General features: G+C 35.6%; 2 protein-coding genes across 2 annotated transcripts; one reads left to right on the top strand and one right to left on the bottom strand.

Moving 5' to 3' along the window:
* Positions 1–3,237: 3,237 nt before the first annotated feature.
* On the top strand, positions 3,238–5,933 carry LOC145316328 (crustacean hyperglycemic hormone 6-like). Its single transcript, XM_080156766.1, has 4 exons — positions 3,238–3,307; positions 4,045–4,170; positions 5,006–5,170; positions 5,581–5,933. Exons 1-3 carry the CDS (start codon positions 3,243–3,245, stop codon positions 5,118–5,120), a joined length of 306 nt encoding a protein of 101 aa, XP_080012892.1. The 5' UTR covers positions 3,238–3,242; the 3' UTR covers positions 5,121–5,170; positions 5,581–5,933.
* A 7-nt stretch (positions 5,934–5,940) lies between these two features.
* On the bottom strand, positions 5,941–16,567 carry LOC145316327 (betaine--homocysteine S-methyltransferase 1-like). The gene is made up of 15 exons (XM_080156765.1): positions 16,528–16,567; positions 15,927–16,013; positions 14,904–14,977; positions 14,465–14,540; positions 13,920–14,029; positions 13,191–13,272; positions 12,903–12,952; positions 12,571–12,654; positions 12,067–12,151; positions 11,507–11,618; positions 10,984–11,067; positions 8,376–8,453; positions 7,802–7,877; positions 6,564–6,632; positions 5,941–6,081 (listed from the first exon to the last, which is right to left on the bottom strand). Exons 1-15 carry the CDS (start codon positions 16,546–16,548, stop codon positions 6,039–6,041), a joined length of 1,131 nt encoding a protein of 376 aa, XP_080012891.1. The 5' UTR covers positions 16,549–16,567; the 3' UTR covers positions 5,941–6,038.
* Positions 16,568–17,253: the final 686 nt, after the last annotated feature.

The following is a 17,253-nucleotide window of genomic DNA, read 5'->3' as shown; positions in this document are numbered from 1 at the left end:
GCGTGTGCGGCGGTAGGTGCGGCAGTAAATGCAGCAGGTACGGCGGCAGACGCGGCGGCAAGTGCGGCAGTAGATGCGGGTACGGCGGCGGTCACGGCGGCAGGTACGACGGCCGATGTCGTGGCTGATGCGACGGCAATTGCGGCGTCAGATGCGGCGGTGAGCGCGGCGGCAGGTGCGGCAGTGAACTCAGCGGCAGCGGCGGCGGCGGGTGCGGCGGCGGGTGCGGCAGGTGCAGACTGTGCGGCGGCGGCAGGTGCAACGGCGGCATGTGCGGCACTAGGTGCGGCGGTTGCAGTTGCGGCATTACGTGCGGCAGAGTCAATTGGAGGGAACACTGCCAGGTCCTCAAGAGCTGGGGCAGGGGCAGATGTTGAATTATGCTGAACCGTGCTGGCTGGATGGGCAGTGATTGTATTGAACTGTCTGGGGAAGTCATCCTCTGTTAAATCAGCTTGGTTCGAGAAGAATGTTTTCCTTTCCTCAGGCGTTAATTTGTTGAAACGGAGGATCGGCGGTGCTTCAGATAGAAAAAAATCCTCGCTTCCAGGTATGGGCAGAGCCATTTCCTTCAGGTCTTTGCCGAATGGGTTAAGGCAGCGTATCCAGCGGCTGCCGTTCTTGAGCTGAAATTGCACATATTGGCCAGCGACTTTGGCCCTTGAGATCTGGTTGGTGGCATATACGAAGGTCATTGTCTTCCTGTTGAGGTCTGACATATCTTGCTTGGCCTGTACAAATCTGTTGGGAAAGAACGGGACCGGTGACGCGTTATTCCTGGGGTTGAACCTCTTGATCTCGGCGTTGTAGCGGTCGAGCACAGCCTTCTTATTGTTCATCCACGCGTCGAGGTAGGATCTAGACATAAAACGAAAGATAAATACAGGGATCTGGCCCTTTGAATATGGGAGCATATGAGCACGCTCAACGATATCACTAAAATGTGAAGGGATATATTCTAATTCCCCTCGTTTAACGGCGGTTTCAAGGGTGGGCCTTATAATGTTTCTGAATATAACAAACTCTGTGATATTTTCACGGCTCCATGGCTGCTGAAAGTTCACTATTCTACAACTCCAATCGCGACATCTTTGCTCTCTTATCGAGTTTTGTAGAAGTTGATACTTTACGAAATTTTCCCTCGACGTTTCGACAGAGTTTAAATAGTCCTTTTGTTGTGTAATCGTAGTCCTAATCGCTTTTTGCTCACTTGCGACTAATTTAGCGTCGACGAAATTTTCAATACCTTCGATAGATTGTAACTTAACGTTTAAATCTGAGACTCTCGATTTAATATCATTTATCTCGGTTTTATGACTGGCAAAAGTACTATGGATAAGCTCATCCCTTACCTTGGCTATATTCGCATCGTATTCACTAAACTTAACATCCAAAGCTGCGTCCAAATTTGTTTTAAATTTTGACCAATATTCTGGGTTGTCACACGTACTACAGGCCATGATGAAGTGAAGATGGCGGATCCGAGGGTGCTGAATGAGTGTGGGTCGGCTGACCAATAGTGGGACGCGTGAAAATGTTAGCCAATGGGAGAGCTTATTTGTCGGGAGTACTTTGCGCCGGTAGAATGTTGCCAGACCGATAAATTATCAAAAAGTTTTAGAGAGTGTCTTCACTATAAATTGTTCAGTAAAGCGATTAGGTTACACATAAATTTAAATTTTTTTTGTGTTAACAATTGACCGATACGTTAACACAAACACATTGCCAGGCCTAAATACGAGGTGCCCTCTGGCTACAGTGTCTTCCCTTTCCTCCAACTGCGGAGTGACCACGGGCAGTGGGGAGAGGGGAACTAGTTGAGAGAGAGGGGGAAGGTAGAACTGAGCTTAACACATGGGGTAGGGCGGGGAGAGCTTGCAAAATGCGTGTTCTCAGCCCGACTCTCTGAACTAAAACTCTTGATTCTACAACCTTTCTGGAAGTCATAACTATGCATCGCAATGAGTTTCGCTTTTTTTTGAGGCCATGTCATCACCCCTCCTCTATGCGTGTGAAAAGGAGCTAGACTACCCTCAAGAGTATTGCCCTTGTTGATTAAAAGATACAAAGTTTTGATAGAATCATAAATAATCGTAATTGTACCATTGTATTACTAACCTAACAATCAACCTGTTATTACATTAATAGTATACTTTCTAGTAATGATATAAAACAAGGATGAAAACATCTATAAGTAGCGAAGCATTAAATTAAATCATGGATTTACAAAGGGACAAAGTGAACTATAGAGCAAATTTTAATTGGTCATAAAAAATATTTATTATCAAAGAGAGTTAGTTGCAGATGAACGATGGAAAGAGGAATCTTTAAACAATCTATCTTAAATTGCAGCCGAGAAAATCTCATTTCCCCGTTCCAAACCCACGGACGGACGGGCGGGCAGACAAAGTAAATTCTAGAGAAGCTTCGCTACTTATAAGAATAACTTTACATGTTATTATATCCGTATATACGTAATACTTTTCATATTCCCCTTCATCATTGTATAGCTGAAAATAATGTTTACCAAAATGTTTTGCTCAATAATTGGAATCTCGCTGACAATAACTAGATGTTTTTCTACTATAAAAGAAAAGTTAAAGTTTATAATTGTATCAGTTTGGAAAAGCTTGTTCTGCAACCAACAATGATTTTTCGTATTTTTTCCTAAAGACTATTACCACTTGAAACATATTTATAATATAAATTTTAAAAAACTTGAGAATTCTTGGCCTCAACCTGCAATGCAAAATAATTTTGTAATGCCATATATATAATACAAAGCTGTCCGTCTGAAGCTTAAGATCGCTGAACAGATAGGACTCTACTCTTCAGAGTATAGAGCTACAAGTCCTGTCGTGTTTTTTTTTTTAGCAGTTTCTGGTTGGAGGAGGGGGTATGGATATCCCCAATCACCCAAAAAAGAACCATTCCTCCCCCCCCCCCTTACTAAAAAAATGACGAGTTTTGAAGGTTTTGGGGTGTTGGAATATCTAATGTACTTATTTTTTAAGGGGTTGGGGCTAAATACCCCTTGACTACCCCTCCTTGGACGTCCTTACGATCGAGAGTATAGTTACGTTAAAATGATTAAGTGTTAGAGAGGAAATAATTTATTTAATTCTTTTTTAATTTTTTAGCTTTGCTTTTACAAATCCTAACCATATCCTAAATTATACCAAGTTTAAATCTTTAAGGATACAATTATAAATAAAATATTTTTGGTATTATTAGAAATGAAGATGTTTAGTTTATTTGTTGTACTTCTACTAGTTTTGGAATCTTGTATTGGAAACCCAGATTTCAGGTATGTTTAATAATGGATATAGAAGACGTCGATATATTGACAGGGGGAATTTTGTCGTCAATTTGCTTATATAGACAGCATTTTTTGGCCAGTAGGATGGGAGGGTATGGGGGTAAATTGGGTGGATAGGGGTATTTTAGCCGGCTGCTAGTATCACATGAAAAAATGGTGCAACATCCAAGTAATAATATATTGATTGTATAATATATACCTACGTCTATCCGCCTGATTAATAATGGTTATCATTGGTATATTTGTTTATTAGGCTTTATTTACATTATACTACAAACACTCTGTTTTTTACTCAATTGTTTCACACCTTATTTCCACAAATTTAAAAGTAAACTCGCTTTAAAAAAGGGCTATATTCAAAGGTAACATAGATGAAAACATCCATAAAAGCGAAGTTCTACATTCAGAAGCAAGGACAAACGCACAATAACTCCTGCAATGTCAGAACTTAATAAGCAGAACATTAATTTATAAGTCTAAACAAAATTATACTTAAATTTATTGCAAAATTGCATAAATACAGGAGACAGTAAAAGGTCATACTTTCATATTTAGGATTTGATTATAGAGATGCATCGCTTTTTTCTTGTTAAGTCATACAAGGATAATTGTATCATTCAAAAAAGTTAAAAAAAACAGAATGTTTCAATTGGACATACGATCTTTCTGATAACGATTATAGAGTTGCTACGCTTCGTTTTTAAAAATGTTTCTTTTTTTTATAGAGACGAGGATGAATTTGAGCCGTCCTGTTCCCGAGATCTTGACTTCAAATCTTACATATTTCTCAACAAAATCTGTAATGATTGTTTCCGACTCTACAGAGATCCAGAAGTTTTCAACTTGTGCAGGTAAGGCAATTAATTGGATCTAAAGGGATAAGACATAGGCCGATAAATTGATGTACATCCCAATGATGATATACAAAATTACCCCTTTTATAGCGTAATTTTAGTGGTTAGAAACGTTAAAACACTCAACTCACCAATTAAAATTTACTAAAGTTCCCAAAGTTGTTAAGCCAATGAATAACAAAACGTTATTATAAAACTTTGGGGACTAGTGTAATAAATAGCCTATTGTCCTCTCTCTCTCTTTCTGGTCGATAATAGTGATTTATCTCACCGTATTAAAGTCAGCTTTACGCGGATAGTAAGACTGTAAATTATAGGATTAATTCCAGTTTTGTTAGCCCTGAGGGGCCGAAAGCCCGGGCTAAGAAAATTGGCGTTAAAATTATGCTTTTTATTTTATCTTTCGTGGAAAATTGTCTGTTATACTACACGATACATAACTTTTATACTTTGGCTTGAAACCAGTTTTAATCTATCGGCTTTGAAGCCATACGGAAAAATCATTTACACGGCTAGCCCTGTTTAAAATGTGAAAATCCACCATAAAATCTGCAATAACATGAATGCTGAAACAAGTCATCAAATTTCGGTGTAAAATAAGATGACAACCTTAGAACAATTCCTCTAATCAAATTTCGGCGAAAAATAAGACAGCTCGTCAGTCGCAGTTGCGCTTTTTCATCCATTCGAAGCTGCAGCCAGGTCATTTTCTTTTGGTTGGTGAAAATTACTAAGCCAATGCCTAGTTAAACAAACAGTGCTCGGTGTGACAAATTTAAAAATCAATTAAAAAAAGAAATATTTTGTTAATTCACATCTTAATAATGTTTAGGGGAGAATGCTTTGGCTCAAATTATTTCCTTGGTTGCATGGAGGCTCTTCTCATTGATATGAAGACAAGAAGCAGGGCTAGCCAATTAGCTAAGGGCAGCAAGACCATGGGTTGAACAAACCACCATCAGTTAGTTAGTTATAGAGTAGCTGCAATATTTGAAAGGTAAAATTAACTTATGACACACAAAACAATGTGAATATCTAGATATTTTTATATACAAAGACAGACTCATATTCCCAATTATTCCAATTTGTATATGGTTTTTTTTCCAATAGAGATAACATAGAGACACCCTCTTTTAATCAGGCAATAGGAAAACAGTGAAGGAACAACCCGGTCATATTATTGGTTAGAAAGTGTACAGATTTTTGTGACAAGGGGTGGTTACTTTTTCATTTCATTAGTATGAGTCCGCTGTACACAGTCGCATTTCTTAGAATAAGGCTTTTTACATATTGTAAAAATTTCGCCACTCGTATATGACAATCAAGTTTTGACAAAATTCCTCCCAATTTTTATGAAACAAATGAGAAAAGGAATGTTATTTAATATGTATATTTCTAATTTTTCAGGGAAGCTGGTGTATTTAGAGGTTTTGCTGTGATTGTTTTTATAAATATGTCATTTTTATTATATATTAATATTTCTTTATAAGAAATTTTTATTAATGTTTATTTGTGGTAAAAATAATTTAAGAGGGATTAGGAGAGAAAAAATTGTTTACCCTGCTAAAAATGCCTTTTTTTATAAGATGTTTTTTAATCGTAGTCCTAAAAATGTGTAAAATACATAAGTTTTAATTAATATTTAATTAATTTTATATAAAATTAATATGTGATTTTTTTTATGTTTTGTTTTATTGTGATAATTTATGGATATTTACATGCTACGAACCCTTAGATAGCTAATAAATTCATCAATAAAACGAATTGTTTTTAAAGCAAAATAAAACATAGATCTATTTGTTTTTAGTAAAATTTAAAATTACACAAACAAGTAATATTTCTGGTTAAAATTTGTTTCTTTTATTTTAATTAAGAACACTCTTGCTAACCGTTTGAGGATTTTCTTGCCTGAAAAAAAAGAAAATAAAACTTATCATAGAACCGAAATTTTGTACTGTAAAAAAAGTTAATTTAAAGAATTCTTCAATATTACTAGCCAATGAGACGAACATGTTGGCATAAAAGGGAAAGAAGCTTTCTGTATATGGTCGATTTTTTTTTGGTAAGCGTTTGTAATCTATCAATCAAAATAAGGTGATGTCTATTAGTCTCTTTGTGCGTTGAAATGTCCCTTAAGATCTTACTAACTGAATTAATGCTTTTTCTCGAATGTGTTTAAGCTATTTGTTATTTAAGAGTGGACTGTTCATTGCCCCCAAAAAATACTTCCTTTCCCCTTAAAATTATTTTATTGATGTCATAAATGACGCTTTGGAACCCCCCCTCCCATTATTATAAAATGTTGGATGCTACAACCCCCTATAAAGGCTGCGCCCCTATATGTAGATTATAGGCTAAGGTATTGGTATTGAATTTCCAATTCTTGTAACCTGTGCAGAGAAGCTGAGAGAGGACGTCCTGTAGCTGGCACAAGGTTCCACCAAAAATCTTTTGTACCCCTATGAAAATTATAATTATTTCAATGGATTTATTATTACTTGGATCTTACACCAATTTATCATGTACTCTCACAAAGTGAAACTTGTAGCGCGCTAAAATAAGATTCTCTATCCCCCCTCTACCTTATTCCCTTCCCTCTTACTGGATGAACGAATTTACCAATAAATGATGTCCATGTTAGCAACCTACATTGACGAAAATTTTTGTGTGTTATTATATTAACTTACTAGCGGCTACGCCCCTAGAGGCCTCTAGGGGCACTTGAGGAGGAGAGAGTCGAATTTAATAACACATTTTCTTATTTTAGATTTGAAAAGAAAAATTAAAAAATTTTTTTTTTTTTGGGGGGGGGGGCGAAATTTTTTTTTTTTTTTTTGGGAGGGGGGTGGCCCCCCTCATTTTAAATTTTAGTAAAAAAATTTTAAAATTTTTTTTTCGGGGGGGGGGGATTTTTCATTTTTTGGGGGGGTTGGGGGGTGTCCCATCCCCCAAGAAAATAGTTATAAACCTTCACGGGACCTAAGAGAAGCTACCCTGTTAAGGAAAACCCGATCGGTTCAGCGGTTAGCGAGATCCTTCGGTACAGACACACAGACACACAAACACACAAACACACAGACAAACAGACATCCTGTTACTTTAGTATAAGGATAGCATACATCCATCATTATATTCTCTGATACAAAGAGGCACATTGTTTTTTTTGTCTAGAAACTTTACATAAACCCGGTATGGTCTTGAGCTATATTTTTGCTTGTCCTACCACTCTTGTGCATAGCTCCAAGATCTAGGAGTGCAACCGCTAGTAAATTTAAATATATCTAAATGTATCTCACAGAGTTAGATATGTGAATTGAATGTGATTACATAAGATCTCTGAAATGTCAGGACTGATCATTTTTCAGCGATGCTCTACATCAGTCATGAGTAGGTTTTATGCAATTTGACGAGAGGTTGACTTCTAATATATTAAAAAAAATGTTGCAAACTCCCTGAGGCTTAAACATGGAAAGGAAAAGAAAAGTAGTAAATGATTTATTTTTAACCTAATTTTAATAACGTCAATACTCGATTGGGATGATAAATGAAATACTGTTTTACTTTTTAAGGGGGAATAGATTATCATACAGTATGGAACTCAAGTAAGTAACTAAATTTAAATACTTACTTTCCGAGATATTCTCTGCGTCCAAGATTCGCCTTTCTACCAAGGACAGACAGATCCAAGTCGGACTTGCGCGAAGCTGCAATTAAAAATTTCATAATTTTTTTAAAGCTTTAAACCTTTAAATTTGCAGGGAAAGAGGGGACATTGGGCTGTTTAATATATTAGTCCCCAAGGTTTAATTACAACGTTTTCTTATTCGTTTACTTAACAATTTTATAGACTATCATTGAAATATAATTGATTGGTTCATTAAGTTGAGTTTCCAAACGTTTCAACCTCTAATTAAAATCTACAGAAGGGGTAATTTTCTTTGGGGATTTTCATTGGACATTGTCTTATCCTTTTAGAGTCCTGATATCCCTTCTGGGGAATCTTGCATATAGTATTGATAGTAAAAATTCATCTAGAAGTTAGATTTAAATTTTGAAGCGCTGAAAAGTGTCATGTGTGACGTCATAAAAATACGTATGAAAAGGAGATGTGGGAAATGAAACCCCTAAGAAAGAGATAAATAATAGACGCATTATTATGACGTCACACATAACACTTTCCAGCGCTTCTTAAATTTCTAAACCTTCTGGAAGACGTCCATGTTCCTCCGCTAATTCCTCAGCTATAGCTCGGATATGAACACTCTCCATTCCACAACAACCTTAAATGATAGGCAGATATTTATATACATCAGGGATAAGGGATGGGAAACCTGGCCGAAAATTAGGTCTCAGCCTCCTTTTAAAAGTGATGGGGCAACTTTTCTTTTTTGCCTATAAAATCAACTCATTTTCGCCAGTTCCTCATTGGCTGTAGGCCAATATCCAATAACCTGAAACTTGCTTTTAGCATTAACCAATTATTAATAACAAACGCGTCCCCCAGTTCATTATTGGCTAAATTAATTCAAGCAAACATAAATTTCTGCTATTAGAAAGACAACAATGGAAAGTTTCTGCTATCAGAAGGACAACAATATATATGACGTTCAATCACATCAACTTTTTATTAAACCTACACATTAATAAATGTCCATATAGCAAAACATAAATTGAGAGATCGTTTTTTGAAGACTGAGTAGGATTCAACATTTTATACTTTAGAACAATGTGAAAAACTCATTGTCTTTAGACAATTTAAAAGTTACATTTCATGTGGAATTGATAACCCACCTAAATGATTACAAATACAAAACTAGTTCAATATGTAAATAAAAGTGTACTGTGTTTTGTTAAAAAAAATTTTTCATTAATTTTGGTAAAAATTAATGCACACTTAATTGAACTTTTCTGTTAATATTTAACGTAAAATTATTTTTTTTAAAAATTCTTAATTTATATGTATGCTATGGAACAATTTGTTGATAGAATGTTACCCATGTACTTATTCAAATCTACTTAATTTATTTATTAAAGCTGGGGGGCTAAAGCGGTGTTCATTTCTAAATACAAATTTTGGGGTGAAGTAGATCCCTCCTTAAAATGTTTGAAAATAAATCAGATTTAACCATCTCAAAAAAAACTTTTTTTTAAATGGGGGGGGGGGTGGCGAAATAATGACCATCTTAACGGGATTCTACTTAAAGCCACTAACAAATTGGTTCTTTGAAAAGTTTTTATTATATTTTGTGGAATCAACTACCTGAATTCTATTCTATACTTTTTTTCTTTGCATTCATATAATAGCTATTTCATCATTGTTCATAGTTTTCAAATCTAACTACTGCGTCATCCCGAAACTAGTTTTTTAGGCCTAGTTGGAAAATAGGCCTGGAATAATATTTTCTTACGTTTCCCATCCCTTATCCCTGATATACATAAATAGTACAGGGGAGCTAAATAATTCTATTTTTCTAATTGAATTTCCCTGGTTAACCCATGGCCTTCAAACTTTAGAATGTTCTAGTAGATGTTCCCAATAGTATCTCTACCAATTTTTAGCTCTATATCTCAACTTTGTAGCGTTTTGCAGCTTTTCTTGCAAAGGGTAAAAGATTTGAGCATAGGAAAAATGCGCTAAAACCATTTTTAGATGTTGACACCTAAGTTTTGAATTTTTGATTTTACTGTACTTTTTAGATAAAAACTGAAATATTTTTTTGATGCTCTATTAATGGTTATAAAAAACAAAGAAAATAAGCCATCTATCATTAAATTCTGATAAATATAAGTGGGATAAAATTGCTTTCAAAAAAATTCTCATAAAAAAACACACTGTATATCTATTTAAGCAGCATAAATAAAACAGAGTGGTTGAAATCAGTGGCGTGCACAAAGATTTGAAATGGGGGTATATTTCTGTAGGGATGAAAAATAACAAGGCATAGCTTAGTAATTTAAATTTTAGAATTGGTGATGATATCTCCTCTTCTGCACGTAATTGTTTGCAATACCTGCGATGACTCTGACTCCAAGGTCATATAAGCTTCTCTGGCAAACTTAGAATTATTTTTAATACCTCCGATGACTCTGACCCCAAGAACATAAGCTTCTCTGCCAAACTTAGAATTATTTTTCTCGTATTCATTTGAATCCGGTGGATAGGAACCGGTTTTCATCCATACGAAAAAACTATGTCTAGCATCGTATTATATCCAGTTTTCTACGAATATAGAAATGTACAATCACAAGATTAAAACTAGTTTTTTTAGCCTGTGCCTTCGGCTTATATTTAATTTAATCTTATAATTGTACATTCTATATCCGTGGAAAACCGTTTATAATACGATACGAGAAATAACTATTAATGCCTTAGATGAATCTGACCCCCAAGGTCATAAACTTCTCTTGCAAACTTAGAATTATTTATAATACCTCCGATGACTCTGACCCCAAGGTCATAAGCTTCTCTGACAAACTTAAAATTATTTGTAATACCTCCGATGACTCTGACCCCAAGGTCATAAGCCTCTCTGGCAAACAAAGAATTATTTGTAATACCTCCGATGACTCTGACACCAAGGTCATAAGCCTCTCTGGCAAACTAAGAATTATTTGTAATACCTCCGATGACTCTGACCCCAAGGTCATAAGCTTCTCTGACAAACTTAAAATTATTTATAATACCTCCGATGACTCTGACCCCAAGGTCATAAGCCTCTCTGGCAAACTAAGAATTATTTGTAATACCTCCGATGACTCTGACCCCAAAATCATAATTTTCTCTGGTAAACTTAGAATTATTTGTAATACCTCCGATGACTCTGACTCCAAGGTCATAAGCTTCTCTGGCAAACTTGGCAACCTCGAATCTTGTCACAGTTCTAGGCTCCACAGCTGAACATAACAAAATATTCCGATTGAACTTTAATTCTCTATTATATCAACGCAGAAGCTGCTAAAAATCTGCCTAAAATCGGTTAGACCACCATTTGATGTTTTAAACTTAATTATGCTCTAGATTGAAGAGAATGTTGACAAGAAGTTTCAGCCGTCTATCTTTTATAGGAGCCAAGAAATTCATATTTCTCCAAAAACGTTTCACACGGACAGGCGGGCGGACATTACAAATTATAGAATAGCTTCGCTACTAAAAATATAAAAGTTGAGAAAAATATTCAATAGATAACTTTAATGTGTGTTAGTTAGGTTAGTTTATTTCAGTGGCGTGCACAGGGTTTAGCCAGGAGAAATAAGTCTTAAGGGGGTAATAGTGGTAATTTTATGACGTCAAACATGACATTTTCCGCTGTCCCGTAGCTTGAATTATATTTACCATATGGATATTCAGGTAGTTCAATCCATCCATATGAACCACCATCAGGAGTTCTGTACCCCAGTGGCTGACACATCAAGTAGGGATTCAAACCTGCAGCCTTTAACCCATCCTAAATGTTCCAAATTAACAAAGCAATAAGTATAACCTTTAAAGAAAAAAAAACTATAATTTTAATTTATCGCAGTTTCCTACGGTTAGTAAAATAAAAAGTTATAATATTTATTCCAGTTATGTTGTTTAATTTTCTTTTTCTTTCCTTAGAAATTCTCTATAATTCGATATAAAGACTGTTTTTTTCTTTAAGTCTCAGAACTGGTTCTAATCCAGCGGAAATGAATCGTATACGATAGCCATGATTGAAAAAAATCAGGGATCTAAAGAGATAAGACAATGGCTTGCAAAATTCGTGTACATCCCCAATGATGACAAACAAAATAACCCGTCTGCAGATTACAAAGTTGTCCAGCTGACGAATAAGAAAACGAAATTATTAAACCTTGGGGACTAGTGTAATAAACAGCCTAATGTCCCCTCCCTCCCTCCCTGGAAAAAAATACCTTCATAATTTTAACTGTCTCCAAAGTGATGAAAGGATCAAACAGACAGTTGACACCAACAATTTTTGCTCCAGCTTTGGCCATCCTGCGAAACAAAATGTTTGACCTTCATTCTTTCCTGGTATACCTTGCCACGCCAGTTACCTCATACTGGCGTGGCTGTTGTCCATGACACTTTAACGTCAGGTCCTACAACCAAGGATAACTCTTTTTTTCAGTCTAAACATTTAGGGTATTTGATTATGAAACACTTAACACACAACCAACCCTTTAATTGCACGACCTTTGTCTGGAAGTCCTAACTCTGAGTTGCTCCTGTTTTGGGCCAAGGCATTCCCCCTACTAAAACTATTAATGTCTTGCATCTGACATAGTGGTCGTAGGAACCATTTTTAGCTTCTTTAGTTATGGCGCAGTGTTAAGCCGAGATTCGAACTTATCACCTAACTGACGACGGGCGGATGCGCTTCTTGTTGAGCCACGGTAAAAAAAATCTTTTTATACCTAACTCCACACTCAGCAGCAGAGACTCCATCTTGATCTCCCTTCGGACCAATACACATTGTCGCCGCCACAGGCTTGCCATAACTTAATGGAATAGTAATTAATCGCACCGTATTACCGACAGCTTTCTGTTGATATTAACACTAGAGGCTATAAGATAAGGGGTTACCAAAACTGGTATTTATCTTATGAGTTTTATTTTACTATTTGACGAATATTGTATTGAATTATTTCTCAGTATGACTAAGTACCAAATCTAATCCAATAAAAAAAAAAAAAAATCACTGATCACTTTTAATGAAAATATTGAATTTTGAATTAAGAATGTTTACCTCAGAGCTAACTCTAGTGCCCATTCCATTTCTATAATGTTTCTAAAGTACTAAAATAAAGGTTTTTGTTGTTAAATAACAATCGATATATTATTACTTGAATGTTGCACATGATCTTCATGTACTCTGATAAAGTAACACTTGCAGCTGGCTAGTCAGACAAACGAACATTAACAAACATTTCATATTCAACATCATTTAGAAGTTTAAACAAAAAGCTATCGAATTCTGATTGGTTGGTTCCAAACTAGTAGTGTCCGAACTTTTCAACCAATAAATTGTTATTACCTCAACAATGATGAGGTCGACATCATTCTCAATAAGCACCTCCAGACCTTCACGCAACTCATCTTGAACGTCCTTTTTGTTTCTGAACAAAGCCCAAATTGTGTCCAAATTGTGTCAAAAATTATCCATGTGACGTCATAAAAATGAGGGATTATCCATCTCTTTTTTATGGGTTTTCTTTCCCAATTCTCCTCTCATCTACCTCATTTGTATGACGTCACATGGATCATTTTTAACACAATTTTGACACCATTTGGGCTTTGTCTGTTTCTGTCAGAAATAATTAAATCCAAATATTTTTAATGTCATTTTTGGCAAAACAAATATTAACTCATTCAGATGGATGTCATGTTGAAAAAGAGAAAAGAAGGGGTATATTCCCTTCTTGGCAACGCCTCTAAAGGGGCGTTTCTTTGTATTTTCACAGTAGCTTTGCTCCTATTTCTAGCCCCTGTGGGGAACTCTAACCCTACGGGGCCAATTGCCTAACACTGCGGGGCAATCATCTAACTTAAAATAACCTATCAAAAGCCATTGTGAAAATACGACGAAACGCCCCTTAATAGGGGTTGCTTTTCTCCACAAAAAATATTAGTAGTCTAAATTAAATAGCAGCCAAAAACTCACATTTCTCCCCATAGCATTACAGACTGACTGACGGAATAACGGTTAGGCGGACCACCAGACAAAGATAATTATAGAGCAGCTTCGCTACTAAAAATGTATAACCTTGTCTGTTTGAAAACAGCAGTATAAACAATTCCCCCAGCCACAATAGTATCATACTTCTTGGCAACTTTCTTGGCTATGTCACAAGAAGCTTGGTTGATCTCACGACACTGAATATGGACAGGCATCTAATGGCCGATAAATAGATGTAAATCCCCTATTATGATATACAAATTTACCCCTTCTGTAGATTACAATTTGTGGTTGAAACGTTTTTACACTAACCTAAATGATCCAACTTATCAAAATTCAATAAAAGTCCCCAAAGTTGTTGAGCCAACAGATAAGAAAACATTATAGTAAAACGTTGGGAACTATAGATGATGCAAGAATCATTATTTAAAATCAGCATGTTTTAAATGGACGTATCATCTTTCTGGTAACGATTAAAGAGTTGCTAAGCTTCCTAAATCGTACCAAACTGTTATAGGAATCACCTTGCAAAATTTGGAATCAATAGGACAATTCGAACAGGTTTATATTAACAAAAAGAACTGCTACGGACGGACGTAATTATAGAAAAGCTTTGCTACTAAAAAACTTACAGTCAAGTTGACATCTTCGGGTGTTCCAATATCTCGAGAATAAAATGTGAATGTTTGAGTTATATCTGCACCAGCTCTATAAATCGTATTATAGTCAGTTTTCCGCGAATATTCAAATGAAAAATTATAAGAGCAATAGTAACTGGCCAAAGCTTCTCAAAAAGCAGCCATGTGACGTCATAAAAATTAGGGAGATAAGAGAAGAAGTTGGAAGGAAAACCCCTAAAAAAGAGTTGGATAATCCCTCATTTTTATGATGTCACATGGCTGATTTTTGATACACTTTGTCCAGTTACGAGCAATACCCCTAGAATCGTAAATTAAATTTTATAATTTTCAGTACAAATTTATAATTGACATTGACAAAAAGTAGCAACTAAAGGAATTGACAAAAAGTGGAAATTTTTTCAATGATGAAAAATTCGTCTCCTACGCGTACCTTGCATATTCGACAGCCAATGCTTCAACTGCTTCTGGATACTCTACTGACGCCTCAGGAGTCATGTGGCCACACTTGAAATATTTTATAATAGTTATTTATCGCATTGTATTATAGACAGCTTTCCGCTGATAATGAAATGAAAAATTGGAAAATTAAAACCAGTTTTGTAACACCCGAAGTAAAATTGTTTGCAATACGATGCCATACATGCTTTTTCAGTTTGGGTGAGAACCGGTTCTTATCCAGCGGATATTAAACTGTTTCGAGGCCATACTGGAGATATTTATAAATTTTGACTCTAGAACGCGTTTGAAATTTTATCTGTGAGTGTATGTATTTACAAGTGTATGCGCCCCTAGGGTGGTGGGATTTTTTCTTTGGGTATTTTTTTAAAGAGGTTAGTGACACCCCCTCCTAAAATAATTATAAACCTTCCCCCTGGGCTTATGAGAAGTTTCACCGTTAAGGAGAACCATATCGCTATAGCAACGCATACACAGAAAGACATCCTGTTACTTTTATGTAAGGATAAAAAAAATTCATTTTTTTTGTCCCTAAGATCTCACTGACCAAAAAACCGATTGACTTCTTCCTCTCAGGGAGGCTTAGTATTAGTCCCTGGTTGGTTTTCAGCTATATTATTTCAAATTAAAAGATGCCCCTAAAGTCTAGGGTTGCAGTCACCAAACTGATAAAAAAAGTGCCAAGCGACTTGCTCAATTTGAAGTGGATGCAAGCGTCTGGCAATAAATGCACTTAAATGGACATAGGGTATACATGGATGTATTGACAGAGGAAAATTATTCGTAGATTTAGCTTGCTTAATATGGACCTCAATTATTGGTCAGTTTGTTTAAACAGGAGGGGAGGGGATGGGGTAAAGGGAATGGATAGAGAGTATCGTTATTTTAGCCAGCTGCGAGCATCACTGTTTCAGAATACATGAAAATCTGGTGCAACATCCAAGTAATAATACCAATTGACTCTTATTAGAATAGCATCACTAACAAAAATCCTTACCTTGACGTATCCCCTTCTCTCCAGGGTGAAAATATAACTACCATCTCCAATAATAAGTTCACCGGCGTCAAGACGTTCAAGAATATTCTAGGCAAAATTAAATTAAGGAGCCTTGCAATAATAGTTTTTTTTCACATCGTATTATAGACAGCTTTCCACGGATACTTAATGAAATTTTTTTACAGATTAAAACCAATTTTGTTAACCCGTGGGGCCTAAGACGTTGGCTATCAAAACTGGTAATAATAATATTATAATAATAATAATATGAAAAGTGTCTGTAATACTTTGCTATACATGATTTTTCAGTATAGCTGAGAACCGGTTCTTATCCAGCGGATATTAATCGGTTTCGTAGCCATACTTGCGAATAACCTTGCAATAATAAACAAAATATTCTGAGTATGTGAGAATGTTAGAATCTTGAATTTTGATTTAAACGGGCTAGTGGGGGGATACAACTACCTTCCAACAATGAGATAGAAGAAGAAAAAAAGAGGGGGGGGGGGTAAGGGCAACCCGTTGGTCCGAAGTTTTTTTTATGATATAGAACATAACATCATCATTAATCATATTTAAAATTTCAATCATTGCATTTAACCTTTGATTTTGAGGAGGCCATTTTTCTGAAAAAAATACATACATCTTAAAAAAAGGTTAATATCATTAGGACATGCTTACATTACTTACATTTTTTGACTTCATTATAGAGATGCATTTACCTACCCAGAAAAATTAATCCTGGACCCCCCCCCCCCCAATTTAAATTTTTCTTAACCATTTTAAAAATAAAATGTATTGTGAAGGGTCGAATCCCCCCATTTCCATCCCACAATGCCATAGACGAATCAAGGGACGTAGCTGCTAGTTTCAGTTACTAGAAATAACAAGGATGACAACATCCATAAAAGCGAAGCACTGAAACGGTAGAACAAACGGACATTAACGCTTGTATAGTGTCTGAACTGAATAATCAGAATATAAAAGTATAAGAGTCAAAGCAGAAAAACTGCTGGATATAGGATAATGTTTAAGGACATACTTACATTTTTAGGACTTGATTATAGAGTTGCTTCGCTTATAATATTGTTCTTTGTTGTCTCAGGAATTAATATACCAAAAATCAGATCAAACGGATAAATAGTTCACATAAAAATTAGTTGTTTAAAAAGTAGAAAAATCAACATGTTTAAAATGGACGTACGGACATTCTGGTAATGATTATAGAGTTGCTACGCTTTCTAAATCGTACCTAACTACTACAGGAATCATCATGCAAAGTTTGAAATCGATAGGACAATTCTAACATGCCTAAATTAACGAATAA

This window comes from Acartia tonsa, chromosome 4 (assembly GCF_053477335.1).
Source record: "Acartia tonsa isolate MP-2025a chromosome 4, ASM5347733v1, whole genome shotgun sequence".
Classification (NCBI taxonomy): domain Eukaryota; kingdom Metazoa; phylum Arthropoda; class Copepoda; order Calanoida; family Acartiidae; genus Acartia; species Acartia tonsa.
Note: the sequence above shows the minus strand (reverse complement) of the source record. Positions and strands in the feature narration are given on the sequence as shown.